We start from the raw sequence: 20196 nt of genomic DNA, 5'->3' as shown, positions 1-20196 counted from the left end.
ATGCTATATAGTATACTATTAGGTATTGGTCCACCATCGTTATTCATAATATTATTATTACTTATTTCTGCACTCTCGTAGGCATCTATATTCCTGTTATTGTTAACTTGTCTGAGTAATCTTAATGAAGTAAAGTCTATGGAATGGTTTTGTTGCGAATTATGATGGGCGATTGCTGATTTTTCTGATCTTCCATATTTTAGGTGTGCTAAGTGTTCCTTATATCTTATATAATAGATCTTTTAGTCTGTCCATAATATTTTGCATCGCAGTCTTTACATTTAATTTCGTAAACTCCAGACTTTTCCGATTTCTCGACTTTATCCTTTGGATTTTCTAGAAGGCTCTGTAGTGTATGAATTGTTTCAAATACCATTTTCATACCTAGTTCCTTGAAAATATTTCCAAAGTTTTTCGTATATTGGTGGTATGGAACTGAGATATATTTATCTTGGTTCTCGTCTTTTCTGAAAGTCGAGATTTCGTTCATTCTTACCTTAACTTCTTCTTCCTTATTATGTCATCCACAATACCCCTCGAGAAACCATTACTGACTGCAATTTCCTGTATTGTCCGTTTTTCTTTCGTGAACCTCTCGTGTGTAAGCGGAAATGTCAAAAGACGATGTACTAGAAAATTTAGCCCAGCTTTGTGCTGTCCACAGTGATGTAAACTATCAGGAATATACCTGTAAGTGCTTGTTTCCTTCTTGAATACATCGCATTCTAGCTTTCTCCATTGACTTCTCATTACCAAAACGTCAAGAGTTAGAAAATAAGGGACAACTTCCATTTCTTGACGTTTTGGTAATGATGAGTCAATTGGGAAAGCTAGAATACGATGTATTCAGGAAAGAAACAAGCACTTACAGGTATATTCCTAATAGTTTACATCACTGTGGACAGCACAAAGCTGGGCTGAATTTTCTAGTAAATCGTCTTTTGACATTTCCGCTTTCCCGTGAGAGGTTCATGGACAATGCAAGAAATTGCAGTCGGTAACGGTTTCTCGGGGGGCATTGTAGATGATATTATAAGAAAAAAAAATGTTTAGGTTGAGAATGAACAAAATCTCGACTTTTAGAAAAGACGAAAACAAGGACAAATATATCTCATTTCCGTATCGCCAATATACGAAGAACTTTGGAAAGATTTTCAAGGAACTAGGTATGGCATGAAGGTGGTATTTAAAACATGTCATACACTACACAGCCTTCTAGGAAATCCAAGCACACCTAAAATATGGAAGATCAGAAAAATCAGCAGTTGTCCATTATATTTTGCAACAAAACCATTCCATAGACTATACTTCATTAAGATTAGTTAGACAAGTTAACAACAACAGGCATCTAGATGCCTGTGAGAGTGTAGAAATGGGTAAACATAATAATATTATGAATAACGATAGTGGACCAATACCTAATAGTATACTATACAGGGCTTTTCATGATGAGCGTTAATTAGCCGTTTCTGGCAAACTATTCAACGGATCAACCTGAAAATTCCACAGTATGCATAAGTCAATATGACCTACACGTCTAAAATATTTTAGACGAAGCGGCGTTGTCGCTTCTACTATAAAGTAGCGGCTTCTTTGATTTTTCAAATGGAGCACCCCGTATATAATATCATATTATGATTCATTATCACTTTGTCAACAAATTCATATACTATTTCCCTATACCTATCTATTACCGTTTAGAATATATAAATTAATTTCAATATTTTTTTTACCAAACATGAACTTACTCTCTTGCACTAAAACGATCAAATTTGAAATGGAGTGGAGTGATACTATGGGGATCTTCACTCCGAGTCATATTTTCATTTTCCTCATACACGGTCTTCAAAAAATGCAGATACTTTGATCTCATGAAAAAATGAGTAAAACTCAATTTTTTCAAATGGAACACCCTGTATATTTCAACATTTTTCATCTCTACATCCAATTTCAGATTAACTTTGTTCAGATAATACTATTTCTATTTTGAACCGTTTTCGAGATAAACTGTTTCAAACGGATATTGACATGGTTTCCTTGTTCATCACTCATTTTTGTAAAACAGATTTCGTTTGATGTTTCTCAATTAGTCACAGATAATACAATGAAAAGATAATTATTAAAATACTCCTCAACCATCGAATGAAACTTCTCTTCAAACAATAGTTTTATTAACGCTGAAACACGAACTGAAAATAATAAACCCATAAATTAATGAGTTAATTCAATCGTCAGTGTATTTCAAAATATGTTCAAACACATTTCCACGTCTACTTAAACAAACATGTAATCTCTTCAAAAGATTGTCATGTGTAGCGCTTCTGATCAAGTCTGGAGTCAAACTATTGAAAGCAGTTGTAACTCTCGATTCCATATCTTCTATTGTTGTTATTGGAGTAGAGTAAACCATATTTTTAATGAAACCCCACACGAAATAATCTAATGGATTGCCATCTGGTGTTCTAGGAGGCCAACGAAAAGGTCCATTATTACCAATCCATCTGTCTTCAAAGATTTCGGTTAAAGCTTCGCTGACTGAATGAGAATTATGTGGTGGAGCCCCATCCATTTGGTACCATACACGTTCTCTCCCTGGTCTAGTACTTAAAATCATTTGAATTCCATTCCTCAGTAAATCTTCATTTTTTGATGCACTTAAATTATCATCATAAAACTCAATATAAAAAATTGACTCATTCTTTATGGCACAAAATACATTGAATTGCCATCTATCTTGAAAACCCCTTTGGCGGACAACATGGGGATTTTCTGGCGCCCAATAATGACTGTTGTGTCTATTGAAAACTCCATTTATTGTGAACTTGGCCTCATCTGTCCATATGATATTGTCAAGGAAATGTTCATCCTCTTGAGTCTTGACAAGTAACCATTCAAAGAATTCCACTGTACGAGGTAAATCAGTCTCTTTCAAATGTTGGACACAGTAGAACTTATAGGGATGCCATTTATGCTTATTAAGAATTCGACAAATTGTCACGTAGGGTATACCTATCTGCCTTTCAGCCTCGTGCAGAGAAGCATTTGGAAATGCATGAAAGTATCTCAAAACTTTCATTAAGAATTCGACAAATTGTCACGTAGGGTACACCTATCTCCCTTTCAGCCTCATGCAGAGAAGCATTTGGAAATGCATGAAAGTATCCAAGTATCCCAAAACTGTTATACCATTCTCATCATCATCCACTTTAGTCTTCTTACGAATGATTTTTGGACGGAAGGTTCCATTCAACCTACAGTTTTTTAGTAGTCGATTTATCACATTATTATTCGGCTTCGGAAGTTGTGGATATTTCTCATGAAATACTCGGCATGTTCTACTTGCAATTCTATTGCACTCACCATAAATTATTAATAAATTCAAGAAATCTTCATTACTGTAACCTAATCTTGAAATTATTCTATTATAATTGGTAGGCTATCACAATCAGTCAAAACCACCAACGAAAGTCTGACGTTAAATAATTGGTTTATTTATTTTTCCAAAGCATACTATTAAAAAATATTAATGTGTAATGTTGTACGTTTGTATACATTGAGGTATTGTTGACCAATACATCAATGTATACAAATTGTAACTTTTTCTAAAGTAGGTACATACCAATTTCGAATTGACTGATCTGAGACAGTTAAAAAACTGGATCAAAAAGAAATATTACTAAGTATAAAAAAAATGTTGAATATCCAAAATAAGTGATGAATTTAAAAAAATGAGCAAGAAAACCACGCCAGTTTCCGTTTGAAACAGTTTATCTCGAAAACGGTTCAAAATAGAAATAGTATTATCTGAACAAAGTTAATCTAAAATTGGATGTAGAGCTCAAAAATGTTGAAATATAGAGGGCGTTCTATTTGAAAAAATTGAGTTCCACTCATTTTTTCATGAGATCAAAGTATCTGCATTTTTTGAAGACCTTGTATGAGGCAAAAGAAAATATGACTCGGAGTGAAGATCCTCATAGTATCACTTCACTCCATTTCAAATTTGATCGTTTTAGTGCAAGAGAGTTCAAGATTATCAGCATTTATAAAAGTTCATGTTTGGTAAAAAATATCGAGATTAATTTATATCTTCTATACGGTAATAGATAGGTATAGGGAAATGGTATATGAATTTTTTGACAAAGTGATAATGAATCATAATATGATATTATAACTTCTACTTTATAGTAGAACCGACAACGCCGCTTCATCTGAAATATTTTAGGCGTGTAGGTCATATTGATTTTGCATACTGTGAAATTTTCAGGTTGATCCGTTAAATAGTTTGTCAGAAACAGCTAATTAACGCTCATAATGAAAAGCCCTGTATAGCTTGTTGAAATCATATTTTATTATTAGATTAACCTGAGTGTTGAATAAGGCAACATGTAAAATTAATTTAAGACAATTAAGACGCAGGGACCTAGCAGAGGTATCTATTGTATACATAAGGACAATATTGTATGTAATTTAGTTTAATCATCCTCAATTAGATATAATGTATTGCTATTAATTCGGTGGTGGTAAAGACGAAATATATAATGTTCTTCCCAAACAAATTCATGGATTATCAAACCTTTGACGTTTTTAATAAATATGTCTTTAGAAAAAGGTATTTTTTCTGGCAGATTGAAGATATCAAGTTATTCCCGAATTCAAGAGTGATTCAACTACAGATCCATCACATTATGCACGAATAGAACAACTGATTTCATTCTTGAATAGTTTCATTAAATGAGCCGAAACAGTTCTAAATACATTTGCCAGTAGCATCCTTGAGATTTTGGATGGGTTCAAGGTGGTTCCCGGACTATTTGTCCGACTAATGTGTCGTGTACTTCAGAAAAAATTAAAAATCATTTATTGAACATTAAATCGAATTCATCTCCTGGTTTGGATGGAATGAGCCCCTTTTTTCTCAAAAAGTTTGCCGAAACTCTCTGCTCTCCGTTGTCAACAATTATGTCAGTCTCTTTCGCAAAATCTCGCATCCCACGGGCTTGGAAGAAGGTATCTGTCACCGCTATTTTCAAAAAAGGCGATAAACTCAATCCAATTAACTACAGGCCCATTAGTCTTTTATCTGTACCTTCCAAAGTAATGGAATCCATCATCGTAGAAAAAAAGTCAGAATTTTCAACAAAAAACGCAATCATACCACCAGAACAACATGGTTTCGTCAAAGGTAGATCAACCACCAGCAATCTACTACAATGCATGAACGATTGGACGACAGCTTACGATAGGAAAATACCGAGATATATCGTTTATCTTGACTTTGCCAAGGCTTTCGACAGGGTCCCAGTGAGGAGGCTAATGCACAAACTTGACACACACGGTATTCGAGGCCAACTAAACCTATGGATTGAAAATTGCATGACAGATAGAACTTTCTCGGTCAAAGTGGGTCACTCTTTTTCTTCGCAAAGACAAGTCACAAGTGGAGTTCCCCAGGGATTTGTTCTTGGCCCGCTCCTCTTCGTTGTTTATGCAAGTGATCTTGCTCTTCACATAAAGTCCAGCAAGTCATTTTATGCCGATGATACTAAACTGTATGGAAATGCCTTAGTCAAACATCATTCCCTTCAAGAAGACCTCAACTCGATTAGTGCGAGGATTGGCTTCTACCTCGTAACGTCGACAAATGCGTCGTACTTTTATCAAGGAAAGAACAATCCACTCCATACGTACACAATAAGCGGCCAATCGTTACGTACAGTGTCCTCACATGTAGACTTGGGAGTGACTGTTAATACCGACTTAACTTGGTCCGAACATAATATCCACATGTAAACGCGCAAACACACTGATTTACCTCATCCGCAAAACGTTCCTCCATCTATCATATTCAAGTTAAATAAAACTCTACAAACCCACGTTCGTCCAATCATGGAGTATGCAGGTCCAGTGTGGTGTCCTGTTCTGGTGCGCGATTGGGACTTGGAAAGTGTACAGCGTCGAGCCACACGTATGACTTTTGGTGAAGTGCGTCCAACCTATCCCGAAAGACTGAGGATGGCACAACTGCAAGCTTTTGACCAACGTCGACTCCGTGAGGACCTCATCATATCTTTCCGTATAGCTAAGTATAAGTACGCTAATCAGAAAGAACTTTTTGTTTTCAACAATGATTCGCGGTTACGTGGTCAAACACTGAAATTAAAAAAATTAAAATTCGCAACGAGGCAGAGAAAATATTTTTTGGTGAATCGTATTTTCGAAACATGGAATAACTTACCCAACGATGTTATGAATTCCGACATTTGCTTAATCGGCTCTATGCATATATTAATTATTTTTCTTTTCTTTTTGCATGCATTGTATCAACTTATTGATATCCTTCGTTTTTAGGCTTACATAGGACTTTGTCCTCAGCCTTTATTTATATGTAATAATAATAATAATATTTTTGAACTTTTCGGAAGCTGTGTTAACCATCAAATTTTTCTGCATAAATTATCGAGATATGGTATTATAGAATAGGTATAGTTAATTATTGGTTTGATTCATATTTATCTGATCGCCTTCAAAAAGTCAGCCTGGGTAGGCAGATTTCAAACTTGGCTCCAGTAACTAGTGGTGTATTCCAAGGGTCTTGCTTTGTTTACTTTAGCAATGATCTACTACACGCCATTGGTGAAAACAATGACTTCTGTATAATAGCTTCATATGCTGATGAAACTAATATTTTGATCACACATAATAATTATCAGTTTTGTTTTCGTCGCTGATCAATTAATAATAATAATAATAATGATTTTATTCACTTTCTGATTGAGGTATCAATACAATTCATTTAGACAATATATGAATAAAACAAAACAAGAACTTACGAAGCAGAGTGAACTGCTTGTGTGTAAGGAAGGATAATATATATATAATTTAAAATTGTTTGTATAGGAACGATGTCAAGTTATTAAGGTATATAGATTAATGGACATAGTAAAGTAGATTCGAATTAAAAATAACTTATTTACATTATGAAATTCATATGATAACACATATATTCGATATAAAGGACTCACAATATCGTGAAATCGGAAAGAATATACGTGGGGTAATGGGAAAACAGTAATAGAGATATAGTATTCATATTGTTACATATAGGGATACAAAATTGTATAAGGAAGCGATTACAGTTAATTAAGACAAACTTTGTTAGTGACACAATATAGCAGACTACATATTGAGAAATAATTATCATGATAAAATTCATATTGCATGTACATGGTATAGGACACATAGAGAACTCAGAGGTCTTAATATCAAGATGAACATACATGACGCAACCATTTTGGAATTCATGATACTGACTCTTATATTTGTTGAAGAGAGATATGTTTGAAAGATGTATTACATTGAAGCTTGAAAAATATCGTGTTGGTGCTCTATTTTTACAGCTATTTCTGCACGGGATATAAGTTTGATATATTTTTTGAGGTTTTTTATGAACATTTTTGGATTTGTCTCGCATTTAAGGTTTATCGGTAATGAGCTGAAAAGTTTTGGGCCTAAATATCGATAATTTTTTTGACCTACTGTTTTGTTCATGACTGGTATCACTAGTTATATTTATGGTCCAAACTGATCAATTCATTTCTCTGCATGTATTGGGCTGTGGTTATACTAATAAAGAAAATCTGCCTTGTATGCCAAAATCAGCTTAGGGGGACAGAAAAATAAACTCTTCCTAAACGAAGACAAAACTGTATGCACTTTATTCAGTAGGTCATGACTCTCAGATAGAACAATTTCTTTAAATGAAACAATCCTTGAATATCAAGAACAATGAAAAATGTTCGAGTTGATAATTGATTGTAACCCCAACTGGGCCAAGCATTTAGTTTCTCTACACTAAGCTGGCTAGAACAAAATATACTCTATAAATTGCTGAAAGAAAATATAGTAGAAACATATCTAGACAACTATATTCTGCAGCAGTTGATAGCCTCACGAGTTATTTATTAGTACACTGCGGTCAACCTTCTGAATGTAATGCAAAAAAGAGCTATTGTATTAACAAATTTAAATTACAATGAGAGCCGATTTTTCAAAATTGAATCAGTTTTTAACTAGACCGCAAAGATCATTGGTACGCCAGAAGACAAAACATTCTTAATGACAAATAACCACAGTACAACTTTATATCGAAAAGGTCTATTTTATAATGGTTCCAAGATAAATGATGAATCGCCCACCAATATAAAAGATAGACGTAGTTTTGAGGGATTCAAAAAAGAATTGAGATCACTGTTGTTAGAAACGTTTATCTACTCTCTCAATGAGTTTTTTATGTGAAAATATACCTACTTCCATATCTCCTTCCTTTCAATATAATTCTGTCAAGTTTTGTGTGGCTGCTGTTTTTTTTTAATGCATATTTTACTTTATTGTATTTGACACTTTTTCTGTGAACATTGTATCTCAATGTTTCAATGAAATAAATAAACTAATATTATTGTTACTTTCAAAGTAATTCCCGAATATAAAAGTACAGCACAATTTATTACTATTGAAAGAGAAAGACTGTATTCTCATTTTGAAATGCGATTTTATTTCTGTCAGTTTTTTACATTGTTTATGAATTATGTGATATTACACTGTAACTTTCCATAAAATATAAAGAACATACGTAAATAAAACATGCCTCTTTTCTAACTAGGTGATGTAATATCTAATCAGAATTTTTGTTATACTTTTCAGATAAATTTGGAGTCTATTGAAAATTTAGTGGTAGTTATTGAAGAGTTTTTGAAAGACATAGAAGAAATAGGAATAAACAATACAATGGCAACCAACACTTCAGTTCTATTTAATATAGGAAGGTCTGCATATTTCCGATTCAAGAAAATGCCCAAGTAAGCCATAGTGACAATAATTGAAATATTATTTATTTATTTATTTCACCCTAACGGACCTGGTGGCCTCATTACAAGGATGACTGTAGGAAATATACATGAATATACAAGCACTTGAAATGATATGTTATACAGGTGTTTCAAATTCGATCCTTACCATTGGGATCTCGGAAACTATGAGAGATACGAAGATGGTTAAATTGGGACAAAGTTGCGCATTTACCTGACTAACATAATGCCGTTGAGAAAGTTCTGAAATTCCGAGTACATCCGGAAAAAACACAAATTTCGGAAAAGGGTTTTTATTTTTTTCTGGCTTCATTTTTCGAAAGATTCGAAAATAATTTGCACTTCCACATTGCCACTTTTTCCCCGCTACATTGGATTCTTACTGTTTTGAATAGAATCAGATTTTACCTTTTCAATGATGTATCATAAGTTATCATTCTTTTTTGAAAAATTGGAGATATTGAAAAAATAATAATTCTTATCATAACAGGCTTTGACTTTGATATTTCAAAATTTGATTTTCAATTTGTTACACTAAATGACATTTTGTAATTGTACAAGTTATTGAATTTTTGGCGAAAAACTGCTTTCACGAATGAAGAAAAAAAGGATATGATACAAATGTATTACAAATACGATAGAAACAGTATTTGGACATCGGAAATATATTTAAACTTGTATTCCGAAAGACGACAACTACATCGAACTATGTTTAACTTATTGGATCAAAATCTCACCGAGTTTGATTCATTTGAAAAGCCGAGGAAAAAATGCGAGACAGAATGGACTAGGAAACTAAAGAAAATTTGATAAATGAGGTAAGTTAGACATTGTGTCCTTTTCAATAAAAATTAATAATTTGCAAATAAACATGAGCCCGGGGAAATTCACACGTCAAATTTCCTCCGAAATGAATTTTTGTCATACAAGTGCTTGGAGACCGGCGCTTGATATAGAAAAATATGGCACAAAGCGCCCACGCTTTTTTCACAATAGTACTAGTATTTTTCGTTCGTTATTGTTTTAAGCTTATTAAAAAAAATATTTTCAACTTTTTAGTTCGATGTTCTTGAAAAGCGTGTTTTTTAGTCTTTTTAAACTACCTATGTTTATTTTATCTAAACTTTGGGATCATTCAGCCGTATATTGTTTAGAAAAATGACCATTGATATTTTCCGATTCCGGAGAGGGAGCCTGAAAATAAGCTACCAAGTCCAAGGAAGCAGGCGCGAAAAGTAGGGTTACAAATAAGGCAGCAGACGCGCGTGTTAATAGAAATACATGTAAAGTGAGTTCGAATTATATCAAGGAGGTTACGTACAGCGCCATCTGCCCGCGAAGAGATCAAGCATTAATGTCGATAATTCTGTCAAATACAGATCGCGAGCTTGAGAGTTACAAATATACATACATACATACAGGAAAAGCTAATTAAAACGTGTTAAAAAAGCGGTTTAAAATGTTACAAAGTACACACATCTCAAAAATTGCACCCAGGTGATACCAAAAGGCGATTAGAATTTTGTAATTGGCTAATAAGAAGACCTGATTTTCCTGTTTTCCTGGAAAATGTAATTGTGACAGATGAAAGCACATTTACGAATTGTGAGATATTCAACCGAAATAACGAACACATTTGGAGCATAAACAACCCCAGGCAGTTCCGAAAAATTCAATCTCAAGTGCGATTTAGTATTACTGTGTGGGCAGGAATTTACAAAGATAGAATTTTGGGTCGGAATTCTGAATGGAGAAACCTATCATCAGTTTTTAATGTCGATTTTCGAAGAGTATTTGGATTATCTACCTTTGACTTACTAAACAACATCTGGTTTCAACATGATGGTGCTCCACCGCACACTACCAGACAAACATCTAACACCTTACTGAGAGGTTTGGTGACAGGAAATAATGGGTCGGTGAGGAGGCCAGTAAGATCTCCATAAGTGTTATGGATACATTTTTATGGGGTTCACTGAAAAATAGAGTTTATAGTCAGAGGGAATATCAAAATATTGAGGACTTTCAACACGGCATTGTTAGAGAGTTCGGAAGATTGAGGAAGAGGGAAATTAATCGTGCAGTGAATAATATTCGAAGAAGGGCACAGTTGTGTTATCATGAACAAGGCCAGCATTTTGAGCATTTGCTGTGATTTACTTTTGTCTTTACCGTTTAGTTAGTTATTATTATTTGTTCAAAGTTCTATTTTCATTGGAGAGGACACAATGTCTAATTTACCTCATACAGACCTCATTTATTGAATTTTGATTGTTGATTCTGTCTCCGTATTTTTTCATTGGCTTTTCAAACGAACCAAACTCGGTGAGACACTGATATGTACCGCTCACCGCTCTTGGTGAAATTAAATGTTCCAAGTCACTTGAACACCTCCCGTGAAAGTATCTATAGAAGAGAGACAAATCTCCAATCTTTCTTCGATGTTCGTGTCTCCAATCAGGCGGATGGCTCTTTTCTGGATGGAATCCAGCAGCTTCAGGTTTGGAATAGTGTTCCAAGCTTTTGAGAAACATTCTTTGCAATTCCAGCGATATGATTGTGCCAAGACATATTGGTGACCACCCCAACCCCCAACAAACTTATCGAAACAAAGCGAAATTGTCTGTCCTGACATTATTATATTCGGTTCGGAGATATTTATCTTTTTGGAGAAAACCGATGCTTGGATTTTCGTGGCATTGAATTGAACCTGGTCATTTTCACAGTAACTCGAAATCACCTCTAGATCCTCATTAAGATATGCAACCTTCTGCTGCCAGTGAAGATGTGCATCCGCAGCCGATATCCTAGAATCCAACTGCAATGACGAGACAACTGTGCCGGTCTTCTTCGATCGAATACGACTTGGTCAAGGTCACGCTCAGACCCGTTTGTCTCTTTCTTTCTCTCTCTCTCTCTCTCTCTCTCTCTCTCTCGATCTTTCTGGATGTCGCGTCGCTTCGACAATTATTCCTCCGGGTACCGAAGACTTCCGTCGAGATATACAAGCATCACCACGACGTAGGAGAGATCCATTCCAGTTCGGAAAGTGCAGGGCGAAGTGAGCTTATACGGCGATGTGACATTTGAGCATTACTCTGAAGTTCGGTTGAAGTTTTTGTGTCATATTGTCAGTTTCGTAGCGACAGGATTACGACGGCATGGAAGAATTTAAGAAAATGTTCAAGGCTCTGCAAGCGGGCCTGGCGGAAAAAGAACGATCACGCCGAAATGAAGATCTTGAATTGCTACTAAATATCAAGGAAAAATAGGAAAAAGACTTTCTTGTAAGTATCCAGGAGAAACAAAATACAGGGACAAAGTGGAAGATCGTGAAATATTGATGAGTATTTAGGGAAAAAAGAAAAATAAATGCTTCTGGAAAAGTTATAGAGAAAGAGATGAAAGTGCTTCTTCAGAACCAGGAAAAAAATTGTCGATGGAAGAGTTAGGAAGAAACAGGCAAATTAACCTTGATTTATTCGAGGAATCAATATCTTTTCATGTGAGTAAATGGGAGGTCAAGAAATTCATTCGAAAAAGCAAAGGAGGAGTTTGGAAAAAAATCGATTGAAAGTTCGAGAAGGTTGAAAAAATTTGAAAAGAAGCAAGAGTAGAGACAATGTTAAGAGGTTTTCCAGGAACTTTGGAAAGAATCACCGCAGCCGAAGATGATAACTGTGGAAAAAAACAAATTGAATTACATGTCTCCTCCATCTAGTAGTATTTTTATTAAAACTCGCACCTTTAAAGACGAATCTTCATGGTCAATTTATTGCAGAAAACTTGAGACCGCTGTGGAAAATGATGAGTGGAAAAATGAGAAGAAAGCAACAACCGTTATAGTGGTACTACGAGGAATGGTCTCCGAAACTCTGCAAAATATTTCAGTCAATAAACAGAAAAAAATTGAAGCAGGTATATCAGCTTTGATGGTCATTTATTGAGTACCTTCAACAAGCTACCAAGCTCAACTGATGGTGAAAACTCAAGGACTATCCGAGAGTCTACAGAAAAGTTGGCAAGACTGTCCTATTCAGAAGCATCGGATAACGTCACCCACTGGATTCATGGGTTCGTAACACGGAGCTGCAGCACTCGCTGATGGCGCGTCATAAAGAACTAAATGAGGCCATCATTTATGCCCTGGAATTCGAAGCTGCCAAAAATGCTTCGCGCCAACAAAAAAGTGCTAGTGAGGGTCATCAATGAAAAGGAAGATGAAGAAATAGACGGATTCATGGCAGGTCTACAGGATCTCCTTAAGAAATATTCGACGAATGGAATTGCATCTAGGGCAAGCAGGCGGCCTAAATGATATAACTGCGGCAGAAAGAGACATTTAGGTCGGGACTGTCGATCATGTTCAGGATTCGAGGAGAGAAGAGATTGATCATCTGAACGAGAATATAGAGATGTACATTGGCTGCTGCACTCCAAGCCTTCAGGTACTGATTTCCATGATAGAACGCAACAGTTGTCGATTGATTTTTGAATGACCACCAATGGAGCAACGACGTCAGTACTATTCGTTTCGCAAACAGCCACTGGAGATAGACTTACAGTTTATGGAGAAGCTGAAATGAGATTTGACTTGGGAATTGTGAAATAAAAACTGAGGTATTAGCGGCCAACATCGTCGAGGAATTCATTTTGGGACTAGACATCTTGTCCTCCTACAGATTCGTGGTGGACAAACTGTTGAAAATTATGAAGTTCCGCTTGATATGCCCTCTCAGTCTTATGACAGCATTAATGTGGTAATACTGAAAGATTCCAAAATCTCTCCCAATACTGAGATGATAATTCAAGCAGAGATTGTTGGACCTAGTGGCTTAGACACGGCATTGATAAAGCCATCCAATGACTCTGAAGTAGGAATTCACATGACCAGGTCTTTCCAGACCATCCCAGTAATCAACCCTAATAACAGGATGACTCAAAAAAGGTCAGGTAATGGACACCTGCGAACGGATTGTGAAAATTGACAGAATTTAGGAAGAAGTCTCCTGCTGCGTGCTCAACAATCCGCGAAGGAAGTCATTGACTCCTTCAGAAAAACGTAGTCATTTGCATCAAAAAGAACTAATGAAGGCTACCCGATTCGATTAGGAAGAAATCTGAAGGACAAAATCATTGGTCGAACGGACTCAGTTCAACATCGATACTGCGCCAAGCCTATACGTCAACCATCGTTGAGGACATGTTAGAGAAAAAGGTGATCAAAAATCAAGCCTCCCGTGGTCGTCACTTGTGGTGCTGGTATCCGACAAAGATGGATCGACGAGATGTGGATTATATTGTTGTTACCAGAAAGGGCAGTTACCCTCTCCCAAGAATACATGAAAGAGGATAAAGAAAAGACTACCTTTTTTACCGACAATGAATTATATCAGTTCAAGTGCATGCCATTTGGATTATGCAATACACTCGCAACATTTAAACGACTAACGGAGTTGGTGCTGAGAGGACTTCCATATAATATAAAATGATTTGAAATCCCTGAAAGAATCAATAAAATCAAAAAGGTTAGCTGAAAATGACAATTATATTAAGCAGAAAAAACACTGAAATTGCAATGAAATAAAATACAAACAACAATTGAAAATTGAACAATTAACAAGAAATGAATATTAAAAAATTGATAGGTTTCAAGCCAAGTTACTTCACGACGGTTCGATTGTGAATACCCACAATCGTCTTCGGGTGATGACTGGACTTATTCCTCCGAAAGATTTATAGGTCATTCGACTGCTTTCGCCTATCCCTCCTTCCCTTTCCCCGCTTCACTGGTTTAGCGGAAGCTGATCGTTTGGCGGGAATTGGCCGTTTTCCTCTTGATTATAGGTTTCGATTTTCGATATGTGGCGTCTCTCTATTCTAGCTTGGGTAAATGCGTTGTTGGACAAAATATATGCGGCTTCTTAGAATTTTCTTCTGAACCAGTGTTCCTCTCCTTGTGGATGATTTCAGCTTGGGACCATTTGATGTTATGTTGATGAGTCTAAACATGCTCTGAAACCAGCAAATCGGGAATAGCAGGATAATTTATGTGAGATTGGATTGAAAGAGTCCTTTAGGTCACTGATACACTGAGCTTTCGCAATCCCTTCACCTGTAAAGAACTTCCAAGATGAACTAAAAATAATTGAACAAATTGCGTTAAACAATCAGATACCAGTTTCTTTAATAGAAAAGATAATACCAGATAAAACTCATAAAGCGCTTATAAGTGAATTATACCAAAATATCAGAGAACACAATGCAGGTAAATATAGTAGCATTAATTACTCAGGTAAACTTTCAGAAAATATTCAAAATTACTTCTCTAAATGCAAAATAACAACAGATTTCATAAGTAATAATAATTTAGGCAGAATTATGTTCAATGCAAAACAAAAAGTTTGACAACCCTGGTGATTTCTATAGTTGACAACCCCTGTTCATCTAATTATGTCCCCATCCAACTCACCTACAAACTCCCTATATAACCCGAAACGGATCGTAAAAATAAAACAACTAGTAGAAATTAGACATAAGTGTTTTCATTAATTTTATTAAAGTGATCATGAATTTCCACAAAATAAACAAGACATCAATTACACAAATCAAGCATATTACTGGTCTGTTTTTGAAAATCTGCTTTGGATTCAATGAATGAATTGATTTATTTTTTAATATTAATGAATTATCATCATCGATTTCAGAAAATACCATTTTGCTGGACCTATACCCGAGGTGTGTTACTATGAAAAGTATATTCCAAAGATGGAAACTCAACTAACATTTTTCAACGGAATTCAAGATACCACCACTGACGAAATCACCTTCATTTATCCTAATGTTCTGAAAAAAAATCTTGCTGCGAATTCCAATGCTGAAGTCACAAATTTATCAGTGCCAGTTTTAGTTTTTTACTGCCTTTTTTGTGAAATAGGCTTGGTTGACATTAGTCAATTAACAGAACATTTGGAAAAAGAGCATACCATGGAACCAGATTTCATGTGTATTAAGTGTAATAAATATATGTCTGTTTGCAATCTTAGTAAGACCAGGTGGAAACATGAGTGTAAATATGATAAAAATTCAAAAGCAAGTATTAGTAAAAAATAAGATATCTGTAGGAAATAAGTATTGTATCTGGCAATAATTTTTGAATCATGTCTAGTTTATTGTGAAAGTTTTATAGAGAATTAATTATGTCAGATTTTTACCAATTACTAGGTTTGATTTTTGTGGGCGGGTTCGTTTTACTCTTTTGACCTTGGGATGACCTTGAATATTTTACATTACTCATTTTTCATTGAAATATATATATATATATATGATTTCCTTTTTGATTTTTTGTTCACATATTTTTCCGAACTAGAAATGAAAGAAAGAATAATTTTAGCTGCAGGTGCAGGTTTGTTAATAATTACTACAAACGCAAATTAATGATAAACAAAAATGAAGAACTATACACCTAATGTATGATAAACATCTAATTTCTAGCTATCGAAGTATTGCATTGTTCTTGGGTTTTTCAAAAATCTTTGTTTTGTCATCTGGAATTTACGTTAGAGTTATTTAAACAATTCCAAAGTTTTAACTGTCATATTCCTAAATGTCTTTGATTTTGTTATGTATATTAAAAACAACGGTTACAAGTTTCAAGCTAGGGATGATGCTTGGATTGCTTCTGGATATACCCTAAGACAAAATCATAATACCTTATCACAACCCAGCAATGATATCTAATAGTCCCCAAATTATATAACAAACTTCTGATTTCCATTAAAAAAAAACAACTTGAAAACCTTCAAAAATAATTTATAACAAATACAACTTGTTACGATCTTCATTTGGGTTTGAAGGCCTTCGTGGTTTGGAACTGTATACTAACGTTTCGTCAGCACGAGTGGCTGGCTTCTTCAGAGGTTTATTCATATTGATGGTTCACCGAATAAACCCATAGCACAATATCTCTGCGTCAACCAAAGATGAATTTTTTAAAATTGAGATTCATATAAAAATAATATGAGGTGCAATTATTTATTAAAATTATACCGAACTTATTGAGAAAACAAATATAACGGCAAATTACTATCTTATCATATTTTTTTGTATAAGATTCCAAGTTATTATAAAGAGATTACTGAACAATGCAATTTTCGTCATATTCTCTTATCGTATGAATGTGTATTTTGAGAGTCAAAATCTTTATTCTAGGTATTAAACAATATAAATTGGCAATCTAAATCGCCGATTCACAAATAACAAACTTTTTTCACTTCCACCTCTTTATTATGTAAACAAATGGTCCAATTTGTTAACACAGGAAAGACGCGAAAGAGACAAAAGTCCTTGCCACGTACCTATCTACCCGACGTCCGTTCTTGGTGAATCGGCGGTAATATCCAAAGAGAGGTCATACTTGGCCAATCTGTTTCCTAGATGAAACATAATTTAAATAAAATTCGATAAACAGCCGGATGTACGACTCATCGATCAGTCTAATTACATATTCCATGTAAAATAATATTAATATTATCATAACACGCATTAAATACAGTCTTAGCTTATATAAACATTATTGTAGGGGATCAAACGCAAAAATATCAGAAAAAAATATATACCAGGCTTCTCAATTATAAATATTTTCAATTGTAGTGATTGAATGATATGGTTTTTACAGTGACATATTCAGTAGATGATTCAGAATAACATGCCGAAAGGTACTTTGTGGTACCGTCCAACCTACTTTAATGAAACGTTGAACACACAAAACTCCAGACGCGGTTCAACCCGAACTCAAGGACAATATATATATATATATATATATATATATATATATTATATATATATATATATATATATATATATATATATATATATATATATATATATAAAAGGAGAAAAGGAGGTGTTATCGAGTGTCTATGATTTAATTCAAAAAGGAAAGGATTAGTCGGAACAGCACTCAAGAAAAATTAATGGCAAACCGCGGACACGTGTTTCTGGCTATTGGCCTCATCAGCGCGGTGTAGCCAAGTGCAGAGATGGGCAACACTTGGTTGTCAAAAACGAAAAAACAGCACAAACGAACGGAGTCACCAACAGGAGTCTACCGCACATTTGTGATTTCAATGGGGAGACCTAGAATTTCTAGGATATCATAACATCACCACGGAGGCAGCTACAGCTACCTGCGTGACTTCCGAGTCCAGGATATAAATATATAGAAGGAGGTGTTATCGAGTGTATATGATTTAATTCAAAAAGGAAAGGATTAGTCGGAACAGCACTCAAGAAAAATTATTGGCAAACCGCGGACACGTGTTTCTGGCTATTGGCCACATCAGCGCCGTGTAGCCAAGTGCAGAGATGGGCAACACTTGGTTGTCAAAAACGAAAAAATAGCACAAACGAACGGAGTCACCAACAGGAGCCTACCGCACATTCGTGATTTCAATTAGGAGACCTAGAATTTCTAGGATATCATAACATCACTACGGAGGCAGCTACGGCTACCTGCGTGACTTCCGAGTCCAGGATATAAATATATAGAAGGAGGTGTTATCGAGTGTATATGATTTAATTCATAGTTACTGTAGTCATAATCAAACTTTTTCTTGAATGTTAGAAATCCTTATTTAGACACATTTCATATTATTGCTCGCGTTCTCTTGTAAAAGAGTAGAAAGGTTAAGTCTTTTAGTCGACGATGAAATGGTAATAATTCTCTAGACTGTAATGGAGTAATAATATCCTTGGTGAAAAGGAATAACACAATTATAGATACTTACCATCTATTTCCTTATTTGTTTCCACTTGTAATACCACCAACTTCACTATATACTTTCCCCGCGACATTTCGCAGTTGTCTTCAATATATCTTTAAATTCATTTGTGTGTTCAAGGGCAACTAAAATTGACCTGTTCAGATTTGGATTGCATCCAGATTCTCGTCGAGTAAGACTGTGGAGACGACCTGGAAATAATGAACGTTTGAGACACGTCCAGGAAGTCCACACATACCGAGGTGGTACAGTAATGCTATGGGGCGGAATCATGATCGGCGGCAGAACCGATCTCGTTTCTCCAAATCGCTCCCTCACAGCTCGACAGTACCTCGACACCATTCTTCTACCTATCGTCCGTCCGTTTGCTGGTGCTGTTGGTGAAAACTTCCACCTAATGCACGATAATGCTCGTCCACATGTCGCGCGTCTAGTGACTGACTGGCTCACCAACGAAGGAGTTGATGTATTGCCATGGCCAGCACAATCACCGGACCTGAATCCCATCGAGCATGTCTGGGACATGCTTCAACGAAGAATTACTCCTCCGCATATGGGGAACATTCACACAACGTTTCAATTGAGAGAGCTTTTAATCGCTGAATGGGCAAATGTACCTCAACAAGACATTGACAATCTCATTTTGTCGATGCACGATAGATGTAGGGCCGTAATAAACCAGCGTGGAGGCCATACTTTGTACTGATTCCAATTTTTTTGTATTATGATTTTTTTTCGGGGTGCCAAAGAAGAGCCATATTTTTTTTAGTTTTGCTTATATGCGCACTCAGTATTTTTGACATTTAATAAATTTTGTTGTAAGTTACATTCGTTTAATAATCACTCGTCAACTTTTTTTCCCTAAAGCGATCCGATGTGTTGTTTTTCCGGGTGTTCATCTGTTTTGTACTATTCGATAGTCGACGTCGACGACGAATATATATATATATATATATATATATATATATATATATATATATATATATATATATATATATATATATATAGTTATATAGTTATATAGTATATAGAATGTCAGAATGTCACATTTCGCAAATTCGGATGTTACTGTGAGAAATGTGCACTTTTCTGTATTCTGTTTATACATCTTAATTCAGTTCCCCAAAGGAGAGCCGAGTCAACATTTGGGCTGTACTTCAGAACCGAAAAATATATCTAATGTTGTAAACACTAAATATGAACAGTAGGTTTGCTGTTTTCACAACGTATAGTACCTAATCTACCGTTTCTTAAAGTTATTTCCAACAAACAAGCCTTTCCCCTCATTTCCACATACTTACCCTTCGCTGATTAGTTCTATAAATACTTTTCTGATAATGCAAAACGGTTGTTTCACATAGTAAATATTTGTTGCCTATCTAGAGAGATAAAGTAGCAATGCACTTCTATGATTCATACACTTATTGGAATCTGAAGACAATTCATTCCTTTTCAATTTTGTATTCAATTTTATTGGCAATTTTTCAAGTGTCGGTAAATTTAATTTAACGAGAAAGTTACTGTGGCCTTGAATAAATTTCATAAAA

At 35.1% G+C, this 20196-nt stretch overlaps 1 protein-coding gene across 1 annotated transcript in view; it reads left to right on the top strand.

Moving 5' to 3' along the window:
* Positions 1-16107, top strand: part of LOC111504331 (uncharacterized) — a 29858-nt gene extending 13751 nt beyond the window's left edge. Inside the window, exons 3-4 of the mRNA XM_023158861.2 lie at positions 8704-8858; positions 15575-16107. Of these exons, the coding sequence (XP_023014629.2) occupies positions 8704-8858; positions 15575-15980 (561 nt within the window). The 3' untranslated portion in view covers positions 15981-16107. The remainder of the gene's footprint in view (positions 1-8703; positions 8859-15574) is intronic.
* Positions 16108-20196: the final 4089 nt, after the last annotated feature.

The sequence above is a fragment of the Leptinotarsa decemlineata genome, unplaced genomic scaffold, assembly GCF_025532065.1.
Source record: "Leptinotarsa decemlineata unplaced genomic scaffold, Ldec_3_MD MMD2_tig00000505_RagTag_RagTag, whole genome shotgun sequence".
Taxonomy (NCBI): domain Eukaryota; kingdom Metazoa; phylum Arthropoda; class Insecta; order Coleoptera; family Chrysomelidae; genus Leptinotarsa; species Leptinotarsa decemlineata.
This window is presented reverse-complemented; position numbering and strand designations above follow the sequence as displayed.